Source organism: Petromyzon marinus, chromosome 65, assembly GCF_048934315.1.
Source record: "Petromyzon marinus isolate PM22_M1 ecotype Great Lakes invasive population chromosome 65, UKy_Petmar_22M1.pri1.0, whole genome shotgun sequence".
Lineage (NCBI taxonomy): Eukaryota > Metazoa > Chordata > Hyperoartia > Petromyzontiformes > Petromyzontidae > Petromyzon > Petromyzon marinus.
Window position 1 is genome coordinate 664,702 of NC_133731.1, and position 16,729 is coordinate 681,430.

Genomic DNA, 16,729 nt, shown 5'->3' on the forward strand with positions numbered 1-16,729 from the left:
TGTTTCTAAAGGTGGAGGGGAAAAAATTCACGCGACCACGGGGAGAGAGACAGAGAGAGAGACGCAAACTTCAACTACACAGGTGTCAGGGTCGAGATCGAACACACGACCTCCTGTGTTCCAGGCGAGGTAGTCAACATCTCCTAGCCACCGTGATGATGGTGAGAGACGCAAGCTCCAAATACACAGCAGGTGTCAGGGTCGAGATCGAACCCACGACCTCCTGTATACCAGGCGAGGTAGTCAATATCTCCTAGCCACCGTGATGATGAGAGAGAGACACGCAGACTCAAATCACACAAGAGGTGTCTGGGTTGAGATCGAACCCACAACCTCCTGTATACCAGGCGAGGTAGTTAACATCTCCTAGCCACCGTGATGATGAGAGAGAGACACGCAGACTCAAAACACACAAGAGGTGTCTGGGTTGAGATCGAACCCACGACCTCCTGTATACCAGGCGAGGTAATTAACATCTCCTAGCCTCCGTGATGATGATGAGGGAGAGACACAGACCTCCTGTATACCAGGCGAGGTAGTTAATATCTCCTAGCCACCGTGATGATGAGAGAGAGACACGCAGACTCAAATCACACAAGAGGTGTCTGGGTTGAGATCGAAACCCACGACCTCCTGTATACCAGGCGAGGTAATTAACATCTCCTAGCCACCGTGATGATGAGACACAGACCTCCTGTATACCAGGCGAGGTAGTTAACATCTCCTAGCCACCGTGATGATGAGAGAGAGACACGCAGACTCAAAACACACAAGAGGTGTCTGGGTTGAGATCGAACCCACAACCTCCTGTATACCAGGCGAGGTAGTTAACATCTCCTCGTCACCGTGATGATGATGAGGGAGAGACACAGACCTCCTGTATACCAGGCGAGGTAGTTAACATCTCCTCGTCACCGTGATGATGATGAGGGAGAGACACAGACCTCCTGTATACCAGGCGAGGTAGTTAACATCTCCTAGCCACCGTGGACGCCCTCAGTACTGTGGAGGCACCAGCCGCAAGGGTTAGTGGATCGCCAACAGATGGGCTGTACGTGCGCACGTTTAACTTCTCTCGCGCCGTACGTTGACAACCGTGCCAATCGGAGGTGCGAATCTCCCTTCCCGTGGGAGTCGAGGAGCCTTATCCCTGGCTCCGCTAGAAGGCAAAGTGTGTCGACCAATCCCCATCTGTTCCATCTGTATGGGGGATAGAGCGTTGTCCCCTCGCACAAGGCGTGGGGTTTTCTCCGGGTGTATATGGTTTCCTCCTCCTCCCCATGTCAATAATAAACACAACTCATCATTGTTTGTGTTGAACTTCTTTCGCACCGTACGTAGCCAACCGTGTTAATTTTGCAGGGGTGGGTGAGTGTGTGGGTGAGTGGGTTATGTGAGTGGCTGAGTCACTATGTGAGTCTTAGATATGCGTGTATGTTGAACTTCTTTTGCACCATACACAGCCATTCGTCAGGGTTGAGAAACTCAAAACGTGGCTTTGAAGTAATATAAATACGTTAGTATTATTCTGCTAAATAAATACATGAGTATTATTCTTGTAAATAAATACATTATTAGTCCTGTCAATAAATGCAGTATTACCGTAACTAAATACTTGAGTATTATTGTCAATAAATACATTATTTCTTGAGCTAAAATCCTCATCACCCTCCCCGACCCCCAGTTCTCCTTGAAGGATTAAAATCGCGAAATATCAAACACAATTGCACGTGCTAAAGGGCTTAAAATAAAACTTATTTTTGAAGTCCTTTCTTTACTTTACACCGAACACTCACACGTGTACGTCTGCTGCACCCACTCGCTTTCTGTTTTAGTTTCGTGGCTAGACATCGCCTGCACAGTTGGCGTCTTCAAAAGTGAAAGTGGCGGCGGCGGCGCGCAATGGCGTTACGGCATCCGATGGACGTCGCGATGATGATGATGTTGCCTTCGCAGCGACGTCACAACGGCGACGTCTGCCCAACGCCATTATCACGTAACGCGACAGAACGGACGGCCAGCTGAGCAGAGCGCCGACACGTGGGTGCGCAGGCAGAAACCGACACTTGGGAACCAGCTTTGACGGCAACAGAGATGAATAAAACAGGTTCTGGAGCACCAGGCACAATCCTATTATGACGCATTGCAAAGCCTTCGACAACAACGCAACCATTAAAAAATATATCTTCGCGTATCTCGACGCCCACCCAGGAGGAGATTGGGCACAGCACTCAATATCACAATCTCCAACGCTGTAAACGGTTCGAACATATTTCCCCCTCCCCCGCACTCTTTTTCCCCCCGGAGCCCGGGAGGTTCGGCTCACCGGACGCGCCCCCAGACGGTCCCGCACGCGACGATCGCGGTCGTACGACGGCCTGCGAGTGGCTCCCACGCACACAACCACCCTCCCCCCCCCCCACTGTGTATTCCTATGTACAGACTTCTTGACGCTGGCAAGATCGGCAACTGCTGGACTATTTACAAAGACGCGTGGGAGCGCTGTGTATTTACAGGACACGCGATGTGACAGTTCCCCACTGTCTGCTAGCACATGGAACATCCTTCGGAACGCATCTCCGTCGTTTATACGTGTTGCAAACCTCACTGCAAAGTTAAATTCGTACTCGCCGTCATTTTATTGCGTGCAACACGTCCGTTCCGTGCAAATGAATACTTTACATTTGTGCACGTGCACGTATGGTGGCGGTCTGCTTTGAGTCTTCCAACATCGTACGTAAAAACCTTTTAATCCCCCCTTTCCCAGCTGCAGGTTGGCTCTTTTAAGGGCCAAAATAAAGACGTCGCCGGCGATTCCCCGATTCATTTCAACCGAATCCGAGAAATATTGATCTGCTCAATGTGTTTGTTTTTGTCAACGAAGTGGCCTGCCGCGACGTTTTTAAAGACACTTTTTAAAAGTTCAAGTACGCGCGCTAACGATATGACGACACTGGCAACGACATTGACGATAAATGATATCACAGTGACATTGACGATGTCCCAATGACATTGACGATGTCACAATGATGTCACAATGACATTGAAGATGTCCCAATGACATTGACGACGTTGCAATGAACGATAACAACGGTGACATTGGCGACGTCCGCGGCGACGTCACGGCGACGTCCACGACGACGACGACCGCGACGTCACCGGCGACGTCACGGTGACGCTGATCGCGGCGACGTCCGCGATTAACCGTGACGTGACGTCACGGTGACGTCCTGGCGACGTGAAGCACGCCAACAACGCATCTCTCACGCGAGCAGTGGGAGAAGCAGCAAACATAGATCACAAGTTAAAAAAAAAAACCCCAACCCCCGCCTCAAACGTTCCTCCCTCTGGGTCTCTTATAAGACAGTAACATTACATTCATTAACGCAACCTACTACATCTCCTCGCCACTGGGTGCCCGCTGGCTAGGAGATGTTAACCGCCTGGTACGCAGGAGGTCATTGGGAGTTCCATCCCGACTCCTGACGCCTGCTGCTGCTGCTGCTGCATATTTGGAGTCTGCGCGTCTCTTTCACTCTGCCCCTCCTGCCCCCCAGCCCTCCTCCCGGTTCCCCTCCACGTTTATAGAATCGACGGGCGCACCCTTGGCTAGCGGGTGGCCTGCTATAGATTCCCGCACGACGACAACGACGATGGGCGATGAAGGCACTTCTCGTGGCAGTCTACTTGTCGTTCGTGGCAGGGTCGCTTCTGAAAGAAGATCTGCAGCTCAGCGGGGGAAGCCTTCTGTGGTGATAAATAGTTTTAGTTCCATTATTTACGCACGCAGGGACGAGACCAAACTTCGTGCAGCATTGTCGCTAACCAACAGGCGCAAGCTCGACGGGGGGGGGGGGGGGGGGGATTCGACCAATCAGAACGATGCCGATTTGAGCAGCAGCAGCAGCCAGCAGTGCCAGCCGACGTCGAGTTATGTTCGCTGCGGCGACAAAACGCGAGGTCCGTACAAATCCCACCACGTACAAACACAGACGCACGGCGTGATCGTCACCACGACAAAGAACGGCGTGATCGTCACCACGATGACTGAACTACGCCGAATCGGTGCATTTCCCGGGTCGTGCCGCTGCGCCCGCTGGGTGTTACCGTCGGGGCGGCGCGACGTCGTCCTCGCTCCGGCGCCTCGCTGCTCGCTCCTTTGCGGGGGAGTCACTCGCGTGGCGCTGACTACCCCCCCCCCTCCTCTTCCCCACTCATCTAGGGGCTGGGTGGGTCGGTGGCCCTGCTCGGCAAGCGAGATTTAGTGTGTGGTTACAAGAGGGGCGCTCCCCCCCCCCCCCACCGCCGCCCCCGCGGAATCGCTGCCCGACGCGCGATAATCTGGCAGCCAGCGGGATTGAGGAAGAAAAATTAATTATAGTAATTATTATAATTGTCGAAATTAAGTATCATCATAATCAGAGGGGCACGGCCCACACAGGCAGCCTCCGGAAGCGCGGCAACACGACGCTTCCCCTCAAAAAACCACGCGCAGAGGGCAACGGACGGGGGAGAGAGAAGCCCTCTCTCTCCTCCCTCTTCCCTCCAGCGCGATGGCCGTGGACAAGTGGCGATGGCGGCGGCGGCGGCGGCCTCTTCATCATCGCCTGAAGGCGCCCATCATCTTGGCGCCGAACTGGTACGTCAGCTTCTTCTTGATCTTGCGGATCTCGCCCGTCGCCTCGTAGTTCCGCAGCGCCCGCGCCAGCTTCTGGTAGGTCATCGCCTTGCGGTTGCCCTTCCGCTGGCCCCACTTCTTCGCCAGCTCCTCCTTGTGCTGCGACGAGAACTGGAAGATGCCCTGGCGCTCGTCCACCCACCAGATGCAGTGGCACATCCTCTGGTCCTGGAGGATCTCCATGAGGAACTGGTACAACCTCGTCTTGCCTCGCTTCCCCACTGTTGGGGAGAGAAAAATTGGTCACACGACGCACAAGAGACACGAAGTGGGCCCCCCCTCCGCCCCGTGTGTAGCCTGCAACAGACTGTCCAGCGAGCAGCAGCATCTACGAGGGCCGGCAGTGTGGCTCACGAGGGGGTGGGTGGGGCCAGCACCACGCCCGGCCGTCTTTGTCTCCCCAGTGGCGATGTTCACACATCAGCACCGGGTACTCATTTGAGGCCGAGTTGACCGAGGGGAGGCTCAGATAATCGTCACACGCCGCACACCGCACACACAAAGACAAATATCCCCCCCCCCCCCCATGTAGCCTCAACAGACTGCTGGGGCAAGTGCTGTTAGCGAGTAGCAGCACCTACGGAGGATACCGGCACTGTGGCACACGAGGGGGTGGAGTGGCCAGCAACCACGCCTGGCCACCTTTGTCTCCCCAGTGGCGTTGATGACACTGCTTGTTGTTGTTGTTTAGTTTATTGCCCTTCATCCCCGCACCTCCGATTAGCACGATTGGGCAACACAACATACCGAATCAGAATATTGTGTTCATACTACAGGAAGAATCCGATGAGCTATGAAGCTCTTTATTTTACAGATGCCTGGGGGGGGTGGGGGTGAGTAGGAACGTCACAACGACGACACTACGCTTGCTGCTCTCTCACCTCCTTTCTCCCTCTTCACAGTCACACCACGAGGTAGCTGCTGCTGCTGCTGCTGCTGGTGCTGGTGGTGCTGCTGGTGGGTGGCGGTGGCGGCCCTGCTGCTGCTGCTGCTGCTGGCCGTCGCCGCCAGCGACGCTGCCGAAGGGCGGCAGCTCAACCGGGCGGCACCTCCTCCGGCAGCCCTCCTCGTCCCCCCTCCTCCTCCTCCTCCTCCTCGTCCTCGCTCTCCGTGTCGGAGATCTGCAGCGTCGGGACGTCGCTGTCGTAATCGGCGTCGTCCGCCGAGCTCAGCGTCGGAGACGGCACGGAGGGAGCCGTGTGGGGCTGTGCACGCACGCGGAGACAAAGCTTCCCCTTGTAGGCTCTGCCCACTGACGGAGGGGGCAAGTGCTGTGTGCGACCCACTGTGCTACCCCGCACCCACACACCGCACCTGCGCGAAGATCCCGGCGGAGCCCGCATCGGCCCCGGGGGGGGGGGGCAAGTGCCGTTAAGCGAGGAGCAGCACCTGCCCGTGGCACGCGAGTGGGGAGGGTGGCCGGCACCACGCCCGGCCGCCTTTGTCTCCCCTGTGACAATGTTTACTGCACACTGCACCAGGTGCTCATTCGAGTCGGCCGAATCGACCTCGGGGAGGCCCCCAGGACCGGTTCAGAAAATCGTCACCGGCGTTGGCCGTGAGCGGGAATTTAACTCGGGTCGCCAGGTGCGTAGCGCGCTAACCGCTCCGCGCACACGCACTCGTACACGCGTGTGGTCACCTACAGCTTAATAAGACAGGGTTCTGTGTTGGAACTCTGTCTTACTACACGCAAGCCCGGTGGCAATGCACCCATGGTTTTCGTGGGGAGCCGTGGGAGAGAAAAACCGCGAGGGTTGGGGAGGACTTTCGGTGCGTCAAGTCACGTGACGTTGTTTCAGCGAACGTCACCGCACGGTTTTACTCGGTCCCCACCGCACGCACTCACAGACGGACTGAAGGACAGGGGGCGGACGGACGGACACGGGGGGCGGACGAACTGATGGACGGACGGACAGGGCGGCAGATGGACGGACAGGGGAGCAGATGGAAGGACAGGGGGCCAGACGGACTGATGGACAGACAGATGGACAGGGGGGCGGATGGACGGAGAGTGGGGCGGACGGACGGACAGGGGGCCAGACGGACTGATGTTCTGATGGACAGACGGATGGACAGGGGGGCGGATGGAAGGACAGGGGGCCAGACGGAGTGATGGACGGACAGGGATGTGGACGGACGGACACGCGAAAAGGGGTTGCGAGGGGAGACTAATCAGCGTCGCACATCGGAGCTGGCCGAGAGACGGAATCAAAATTCACCTCATCGAGCAGGGACTGGTAGGAGGACTCGGAGCCTTCGTACCCAGACAGCGTCACGTCGCTCCCACTGATAAAGTTTTTATCTGCGGGGAGAAAGAGAGCGAGAGAGTGAGTGAGTTAGTGAGAGAGAGTGAGTGAGTTAGTGAGAGAAAAAGTGAGTGAGAGCGAGTGAGAGAGAGCGAATGAGAGTGAGAGGGTGAGTGAGTGAGTTAGTGAGTGAGAGAGAGAGTGAGAGAGAGTGTGAACGAGTGAGTTACTGAGAGAGTGAGAGAATGAGAGAGTGAGTGAGTGAGAGTGAGCAAATGAGAGAGAGTGTGAGTGAGTTAGTGAGTGAGTTAGTGAGTAAGAGTGAGTGAGTTAGTGAGTAAGAGTGAGTGAGTTAGTGAGAGAGTGAGTTAGTGAGAGAGTGAGTTAGTGAGAGAGTGAGTTAGTGAGAGAGTGAGTTAGTGAGAGAGAGTGAGAGAGAGCGAGTGTCTGAGAGTGAGTAAGATAAAGATAGAGACAGAGAGAGAGTGAGTGAGTTAGTGAGAGAGAGAGCTAGAGAGATAGAGACAGAGTGTCTGAGAGTGTGAGTGAGTTAGTGAGAGAGTGTGAGTGAGAGATAAAGATAGAGACAGAGAGAGAGTGAGTTAGTGAGAGAGTGAGAGACAGCGAGAGAGATAGAGACAGAGTGTCTGAGAGAGTGAGTTAGTGAGAGAGATAGAGACATAGAGTGAGTGTCTGAGAGAGTGAGTGAGTTAGTGAGAGAGATAGAGACAGAGTGAGTGTCTGAGTGAGTTAGTGAGAGAGATAGACATAGAGTGAGTGTCTGAGTGAGTGTCTGAGTGAGTTAGTGAGAGAGATAGACATAGAGTGAGTGTCTGAGTGAGTTAGTGAGAGAGATAGACATAGAGTGAGTGTCTGAGTGAGTGTCTGAGTGAGTTAGTGAGAGAGATAGACATAGAGTGAGTGTCTGAGTGAGTGTCTGAGTGAGTTAGTGAGAGCGAGAGGCATTCGGTTCACGGTGTTGTACTTGTAGATGGGTTTTGAATCTGATTTGAATCCCATGGTTCTGTATGGGATGAGACGCGGGTTCTGTATGGGATGAGACGCGGGTTCTGTATGGGATGAGACGTGGGTTCTGTGTGGGATGAGACGTGGGTTCTGTATGGGATGAGACGTGGGTTCTGTATGGGATGAGACGCGGGTTCTGTATGGGATGAGACGCAGGTTCTGTATGGGATGAGACGCGGGTTCTGTATGGGATGAGACGTGGGTTCTGTATGGGATGAGACGTGGGTTCTGTATGGGATGAGACGCGGGTTCTGTATGGGATGAGACGCAGGTTCTGTATGGGATGAGACGCGGGTTCTGTATGGGATGAGACGTGGGTTCTGTATGGGATGAGACGTGGGTTCTGTATGGGATGAGACGCGGGTTCTGTATGGGATGATACGCGGGTTCTGTATGGGATGAGACGTGGGTTCTGTATGGGATGAGATGCGGGTTCTGTATGGGATGAGACGCGGGTTCTGTATGGGATGCGATGCGGGTTCTCTATAGGATTAGACGAGGGTTCTATATGGGATGAGACGTGGGTTCTGTATGGGATGAGACGCGGGTTCTGTATGGCATGAGACGAGGATTCTGTATGGGATGAGACGCGGGTTCTGGAACGTTGAGATTTATAAGGGGCACGGGGTGATCAATCAGGTCAGAATTGGTCTGTAATAAGGTAGGGCACTGATAAGGGGTTGACAGGCCTGAGACTGTACCTGAGTTCCCGCACTTCTGCAGCTCGTGTATGATGTACTGATCGATGATGTCCAAAGGGTCATCATACTTCTACACAGACGGAGGGAGACGGGGAGAGAGACACATGACCGAGTGTCCACACGTCGCTTAACGTTTGTGCACGTTCGCTCACATCCGAGGGGAGTCAAACCACGTTTCATTTTGTTAATTTATTACAAACTGACATCGGCAGAATAGGTTTCAGAATCGAGAGTTTTGAATGACACTCGGATCCAAGAGACTGGGTTACAGGATCACAGGAGTCTTGAGACTCGGGGAGACCGGGTTTCTGTATCAGAGTCTGGATTGAGAATTGGATCCAGAAGACCGGGTTAGAGGATCAGGAGTCTTGAGACTCGGGGAGACCGGGTTTCTGTATCAGAGTCTGGATTGAGAATTGGATCCAGAAGACCGGGTTAGAGGATCAGGAGTCTTGAGACTCGGGGAGACCGGGTTTCTGGATCAGAGTCTGGATTGAGAATTGGATTCAGAAGACTGGGTTAGAGGATCAGGAGTCTTGAGACTCAGGGAGACCGGGTTTCTGGATCAGAGTCTGGATTGAGAATTGGATCCAGAAGACCGGGTTAGAGGATCAGGAGTCTTGAGACTCAGGGAGACCGGGTTTCTGGATCAGAGTCTGGATTGAGAATTGGATCCAGAAGACCGGAGTTTTCCGGATCAGGAGTCTTGAGACCTGAGGAATGCCTTCTTGACTCGTGACTTTCATTTGACCTCCGCCGCCTTTTTTACAAAGGCCTAGCACGTTTTCGGGCAGGGCAGGGCAGTCCGACAGGGTTAAGGCATTTTTCTCCGCTAAACACCCGCGCGTGTCTTAGACTCTCAGTCAAAGCAGGGCATCGCCGGCGTGCCGACGCGTGGGCTTATTTACCAAGGAAATTTGTGAGCACGGCAAGGCGAGCTACCGTCTTTGGCAATCGTTTGCATGCCCAGGACGGCTCAACGTGGCCATGTCCCGAGACAGCCCCCTGAGCGCAGCACAGCTGAAAAAACCTCGGTTCGAATCCAGGGTGTGTGTCGGCCGCGCGTGAATGCCTCAAAAGTCTCGTCGTCACCACCAACCACCCATGCATCAGAGTCTCCCCCGTGGTTGACAATCTCTGGGCCCCACTCCACTGCCTAGCTCGGTGGCCTGGCCTCCTCCTCCACTGTGCACACCACATGTCCCACCCATCACTACCTCCTCGTCATAGCCACAACACCTTCCTGCCCCCTTCTATTCCCAGCCTACAAGTTGATCAACCCGGTCCTGTCGTAAATATGAAGTAATGAAACGTCTCCTTACCAGGCTGTTGTCCGTATCCGAGCTGAACAAATGGAGGAAACACAGAGAAAGGCAGAGGGGAGGTTAATTTGCCCACGCTCAAAACAAACCCACACACACGCGTGCGTGCACACTGTACAACTGTTAATAAAATGCGCGACATCGCTTGCGAAAAGCAAAGATGTTGTCAATCTTGATTCGTCAATCTTGTGTGTGTGTGCGTGTGTGTGTGTGTGTATTGGGGAGCGGTGATGTAGCGGTTAGCTAGCTGCGCTACAAACGGGGTTCGATGCCCGCTCATGGTAAACACCAGTGATGATTATCTGAACCGGTCCTGGGCCTCCCGCCCCCTAGGTCGACTCAGCCTCAAATAAGTACGTGGTGCGGTGCGTAAACATCGCCACTAGGCAGACAAAGGTGGCCGGGCGTGATGCTGGCCACCCACCACCTCGTGTGCCGTGCCGACCTTCATAGGTCAACACAAAAACAGCACTTGCTCAAAAGTCTCTTAAGACTGAAAGGGGCATCTTTGTCTTTGTATATATATACATTATGTATGTGCGTGCGTGTGTGTGTGTGAGCGAGTAGTCACCTGTATGTTAATGATGCTTCATCGTCATAGCTTGACGCTGCAAGACAGAAAAAAAGCAGGTTTCTTTGATTAGATTACACAAGCCATCAAAACAAGTTACGTAAAACGCACCGCTTAAAGCCAGCGCACATGAACATTGCGGTGTCGCTGTCCAATGTACAACGCACGGAAGATTTTCCGCATCCAAAACAGAACCCCGTCTCAATAAGAATTGGCTTAACCCTTTCTGGAAATGAAATAAGCCAAAAGGTGATAACCTTGGCAACGGAATCACGACCGCATTGACCACATGTACTTGTGGTGAGCATGCAAACAAAACATGCCCTCGTAATATATGCATTGTCTTTGAAGCTGACTTTTGTCGATGTTTGTATGCATGTATGCATGGCTCGTGCGTTTACCTAATGCGTCTCGCAGCTCGGCATACATGGGCTGCATGGTGTGCATTGCCAGCATCTTCCGGATGAGAAAGGCTCTCAGACCAAACTCTGCAAAATGCACAAACCAACCGCACAGGGAGGAGGAGGAGGAGACACAGGCACGGCCGTGCGTTATACCACCGTGCGTGCATCCTTACGCTCGCTTTAAACTTAAACTATTATTTCACCTTGATTTGATGCTTTCGTGACCGCAGGAATCCATACTCTTTGATTATTTCGGTAAAGTCCACGTAGGTATAAAATGGAACTAAATAAATCACGACGTTTCGATCGCAACACAACAAGTGGTCCGTCATCAGGCGGGAAAAAAAATATAATCCAGTGGTGGAACTGCTGAACCAGCGAGAGAGCTGTTACAACAACAAGGAGGTTATTTACGTGGTGATGGGTAACCATGTTAAGGCCCCACTAAGCTGCTATGCAGGTCTCTTTCAGAAGCGATCACACATGATAGCCCAATGAAGTTGGCTTATCATAATCACCACGTGGAAATGTTATAGCAGCAGCCAAAGAACTTTAAGACGCGTGGTGACGTTGACGCTAAACATGTGGAGGGGGAAACACCGGAGGACCCGGATATTAATCCACGCGGCCACCGCGGGGAAAGATAGAGAGACCCAAACTCTAAATATACAGCAGGCGTCGCCGGGGTCGGGATCGAACCCACGACGACCTCCTTGCGTACCAGGCGAGGGAGTTAACATTCCGCGCAATAAAAAACACGCGTGACGTAACTCGTGTGATTCCGTGACCACGTTCATAACGTGTGATTTACCACGCAAAGCCCACTGAGCAACCAGGCTCTTGTTCGGATGCGACCTGGCCACAGGTGATGATAGCTCATCATCGCTAGAATGGCTTGCTTGATATCACCATCACCATTACTCACACGCACGAACACACTCACACTGACGCACGCTAACTCACACGCACACTCACAAACTCTCTCGCACACTCACTCACAGGGACGACAACAACCTCCGTTCGCCTCGAAGCAGCGGTAAATGTCACCACAGCGCTTGTGCCAGGCTATGTGCACGTTGAGGCCACGTGAAGTGTCACACTGACACACACTCCCCACAGACTCTCACTCACCACACACACATATGCTAACTCACTCACACAGACTAACTCACTCACACTCTGCAGAAGAGGGCAGAGAAAACACGCGATCTCGGGCTAGCGCAAACACGTGCATGCATGCACACAGTAATTTATCGGAATGCAAAGACAAAGATCCCCCGTGTAGACTTAACAGACTGTTTGGGAAAGTGTTGTTAGCAAGTAGCACCTTATGAAGGCTGGGGCGGCACACACGAGTTAGGTGGGTGGCCAACACCACGCCCAGCCGCCTTTGTCTCCCCAGTGGCGACGTTTACACACCGCACCAGGTACTCATTTGAGGCCGAGTCAACCTGGGGGGGAGGCCCAGGACCGGTTCATTGGGTCGCCTGGAGTTTCGCAGCGCAGCAGCGGCGCTAAAGCAAAAATCCACCCCCTCGTACAGAGACAAAGCTCCCCCGTGTAGCATTTAACAGGCATTCTAGGGCAAGTGCTGTTTGCGAGCAGCACCAGATCAAAGTCAATATGAGGAATTGGCGTATGTCTCTATACAAAGATCCCCCGCATAGCCTGCAACAGAGTGTTGGAGCAAGTGCTGCTCGCGAGCACCACCGATTAAGGCCGGCGCACAATGCATGCACACACACACACAGACATACACACACACAACACACGTGTGTAGAGACACACACGTGTGTAGACACACACACACACGTGTGTAGAGACACACACACACGTGTGTAGAGACACACACACACGTGTGTAGAGACACGCGCACACCCCCATCACACACATGAGACGCAAAGACACAACGACGACGCCTTTCTCAACTAAGCGGCGGTGACGTCACCACGGCGCTCGTGCCAGGCTATGTGCACGTCAAGACGGACACACGCACCATGCACACACACACTCACTCACCCTATAGCAATCAAGCGGGCGGGCGGACCAACTCTCTCCTCCCGACTCTCTTCTTGGCTGGCCGACGTCGTGGTGGTGATGGCACCAAGGGTGACGAGCGATGGCGAGCGTGCGTGCGAGCGTGCGTACGTGCGAGCGAGCAAGCGAGAGAGGAGGTTGAGTTGGGGGGGTGGGAGTCTACGCGTGGCCCAGGCTTGCTAGGACTGTGTGTGTGTGGGGAAGCGCAGGGAGGTGTATTTATAGAGAGAGGCGCGCAGCAAGAGGGGGCGGGGGATGTGGAACGGATTTCACCACGGCCCATCTCTAGTAAATGACGTCGCGGCAGGGGGCGGGGACGTCGTGATGTCACTGCCGAGCGGCCGCCGCGGAGAGAGCCAGGGCCACGTGTCTTCCCAGAACCCCCCGTGACGTCACGCGGGGGGGGGGGCAGCACCCCCATCCCCCCACCCCCTACGCCGAGATGTGTAGTGTGTTATTATACATGCATGGATGTGTAGTGTTATTATACATGCATGGATGTGTAGTGTGTTATTATACATGCATGGATGTGTAGTGTGTTATTATACATGCATGGATGTGTAGTGTGTGTGTTATTATACATGCATGGATGTGTAGTGTGTTATTATACATGCATGGATGTGTAGTGTGTTATTATACATGCATATATGTGTAGTGTTATTATACATGCATGGATGTGTAGTGTGTTATTATACATGCATGGATGTGTAGTGTGTTATTATACATGCATGGATGTGTAGTGTGTTATTATACATGCATGGATGTGTAGTGTGTGTTATTATACATGCATGGATGTGTAGTGTGTTAGTATACATGCATGGATGTGTAGTGTGTTATTATACATGCATGGATGTGTAGTGTGTGTGTTATTATACATGCATGGATGTGTAGTGTGTGAGGTTATACATGCATGGCTGTGTAGTGTGTTAGTATACATGCATGGATGTGTAGTGTGTTATTATACATGCATGGATGTGTCGTGTGTGTGTGTGTTATTATACATGCATGGATGTGTAGTGTGTGTGTTAGTATACATGCATGTATGTGTAGTGTGTGTTATTATACACGCATGTATGTGTAGTGTGTGTTTTATTATACATGCATGTGTAGTGTGTGTGTTATTATACATGCATGGATGTGTAGTGTGTGTGTTAGTATACATGCATGTATGTGTAGTGTGTGTTATTATACACGCATGTATGTGTAGTGTGTGTTTTATTATACATGCATGTGTAGTGTGTGTGTTATTATACATGCATGGATGTGTAGTGTGTGTGTTAGTATACATGCATGTATGTGTAGTGTGTGTTATTATACACGCATGTATGTGTAGTGTGTGTTTTATTATACATGCATGTGTAGTGTGTGTGTGTTATTATACATGCATGGATGTGTAGTGTGTGTGTTATTATACATGCATGGATGTGTATTGTGTGTGAGGTTATACATGCATGGATGTGTAGTGTGTGAGGTTATACATGCATGGATGTGTAGTGTGTGTGAGGTTATACATGCATTAACGTGTAGCGTGTGCGATTATACATGCATGCGTGCCTTCCCAGAACCCCGTGACGTCACGCACGGGGGGTAGAAACCCCCACCCCCTCTTATCCCCCACGCCCAGAGGTGGCTTACAACCGGAAGGTCAATGTTGGATTCTACATGCATGCCTGTGTAGAGGGTATGTGTGGGATTCTACATGCATGGCTGTGTAGAGGGTATGTGTGTGTGTGGAATTCTACATGCATGTCTGTGTAGAGGGTGTGTGTGGGATTCTACATGCATGCCTGTGTAGAGGGTGAGTGTGTGTGGGATTCTACATGCATGTCTGTGTAGAGGGTGTGTGTGGGATTATACATGCATGCCTATGTAGAGGGTGTGTGTGGGATTCTACATGCATGCCTGTGTAGAGGGTGAGTGTGTGTGTGATTCTACATGCATGTCTGTGTAGAGGGTGTGTGTGGGATTCTACATGCATGCCTGTGTAGAGCGTGAGTGTGTGATTCTACATGCATGCCTGTGTAGAGGGTGAGTGTGTGTGTGATTCTACATGCATGTCTGTGTAGAGGGTGTGTGTGGGATTCTACATGCATGCCTGTGTAGAGGGTGTGTGTGGGATTCTACATGCATGCCTGTGTAGAGGGTGAGTGTGTGTGTGATTCTACATGCATGTCTGTGTAGAGGGTGTGTGTGTGTGATTCTACATGCATGCCTGTGTAGAGGGTGTGTGTGGGATTCTACATGCATGTCTGTGTAGAGGGTGTGTGTGGGATTCTACATGCATGCCTGTGTAGAGGGTGAGTGTGTGTGTGATTCTACATGCATGTCTGTGTAGAGGGTGTGTGTGTGTGATTCTACATGCATGCCTGTGTAGAGGGTGTGTGTGGGATTCTACATGCATGCCTGTGTAGAGGGTGTGTGTGGGATTCCTCATGCATGTCTGTGTAGAGGGTGTGTGTGGGATTATACATGCATGTCTGTGTAGAGGGTGTGTGTGGGATTCTACATGCATGCCTGTGTAGAGGGTGTGTGTGGGATTCTACATGCATGTTTGTGTAGAGGGTGTGTGTGGGATTCTACATGCATGCCTGTGTAGAGGGTGAGTGTGTGTGTGATTCTACATGCATGTCTGTGTAGAGGGTGTGTGTGTGTGATTCTACATGCATGCCTGTGTAGAGGGTGTGTGTGGGATTCTACATGCATGCCTGTGTAGAGGGTGTGTGTGGGATTCTACATGCATGTCTGTGTAGAGGGTGTGTGTGGGATTCTACATGCATGCCTGTGTATAGGGTGAGTGTGTGTGATTCTACATGCATGTCTGTGTAGAGGGTGTGTGTGTGTGTGTGATTCTACATGCATGCCTGTGTATAGGGTGAGTGTGTGTGGGATTCTACATGCATGCCTGTGTAGAGGGTGTGTGTGGGATTCCACATGCATGCATGTGTAGAGGGTGAGTGTGTGTGTGATTCTACATGCATGTCTGTGTAGAGGGTGTGTGTGTGATTCTACATGCATGTCTGTGTAGAGGGTGTGTGTGGGATTCTACATGCATGTCTGTGTAGAGGGTATGTGTGGGATTCTACATGCATGTCTGTGTAGAGGGTATGTGTGGGATTCTACATGCATGTCTGTGTAGAGGGTGAGTGTGTGTGTGAGATTCTACATGCATGCCTGTGTAGAGGGTGAGTGTGCGTGTGATTCTACATGCATGTCTGTGTAGAGGGTGTGTGTGGGATTCTACATGCATGCCTGTGTAGAGGGTGTGTGTGGGATTCTACATGCATGTCTGTGTAGAGGGTGTGTGTGGGATTCTACATGCATGCCTGTGTAGAGGGTGAGTGTGTGTGTGCTTCTACATGCATGTCTGTGTAGAGGGTGTATGTGGGATTCTACATGCATGCCTGTGTAGAGGGTGAGTGTGTGTGTGATTCTACATGCATGCCTGTGTAGAGGGTGTGTGTGGGATTCTACATGCATGCCTGTGTATGTGTAGAGGGTGTGTATGGGATTCTACATGCATGCCTGTGTATGTGTAGAGGGTGTGTGTGGGATTCTACATGCATGCCTGTGTATAGGGTGTGTGTGGGATTCTACATGCATGCCTGTGTATGTGTAGAGGGTGTGTATGGGATTCTACATGCATGCCTGTGTATGTGTAGAGGGTGTGTGTGGGATTCTACATGCATGCCTGTATATAGGGTGTGTGGGATTCTACATGCATGCCTGTGTAGAGGGTGAGTG

The 16,729-nt window shown here is 52.2% G+C and overlaps 1 protein-coding gene across 3 annotated transcripts in view; it reads right to left on the bottom strand.

Annotated features, from left to right (window-relative positions):
- Positions 1–4,414: 4,414 nt before the first annotated feature.
- LOC103091756 (uncharacterized) overlaps positions 4,415–16,729 on the bottom strand; it is a 71,129-nt gene continuing 58,814 nt past the window's right edge. The window contains exons 1-8 of one of the 3 annotated variants that reach the window (XR_012930297.1): positions 12,971–13,353; positions 10,949–11,035; positions 10,548–10,584; positions 9,977–9,998; positions 8,655–8,724; positions 6,901–6,983; positions 5,560–5,883; positions 4,415–4,899 (exon numbers count right to left, since the gene is read on the bottom strand). Coding sequence is in view for 2 of the 3 variants with exons in the window: in XM_076054230.1 (XP_075910345.1) it covers positions 5,713–5,883; positions 6,901–6,983; positions 8,655–8,724; positions 9,977–9,998; positions 10,548–10,584; positions 10,949–11,035 (470 nt within the window). In the remaining variant the exon portion in view is untranslated. Of the gene's footprint in view, positions 4,900–5,559; positions 5,884–6,900; positions 6,984–8,654; positions 8,725–9,976; positions 9,999–10,547; positions 10,585–10,948; positions 11,036–12,970; positions 13,354–16,729 lie in introns of those variants that run through there. The other 2 variants (XM_076054230.1, XM_076054231.1) reach the window with 2 other exon arrangements.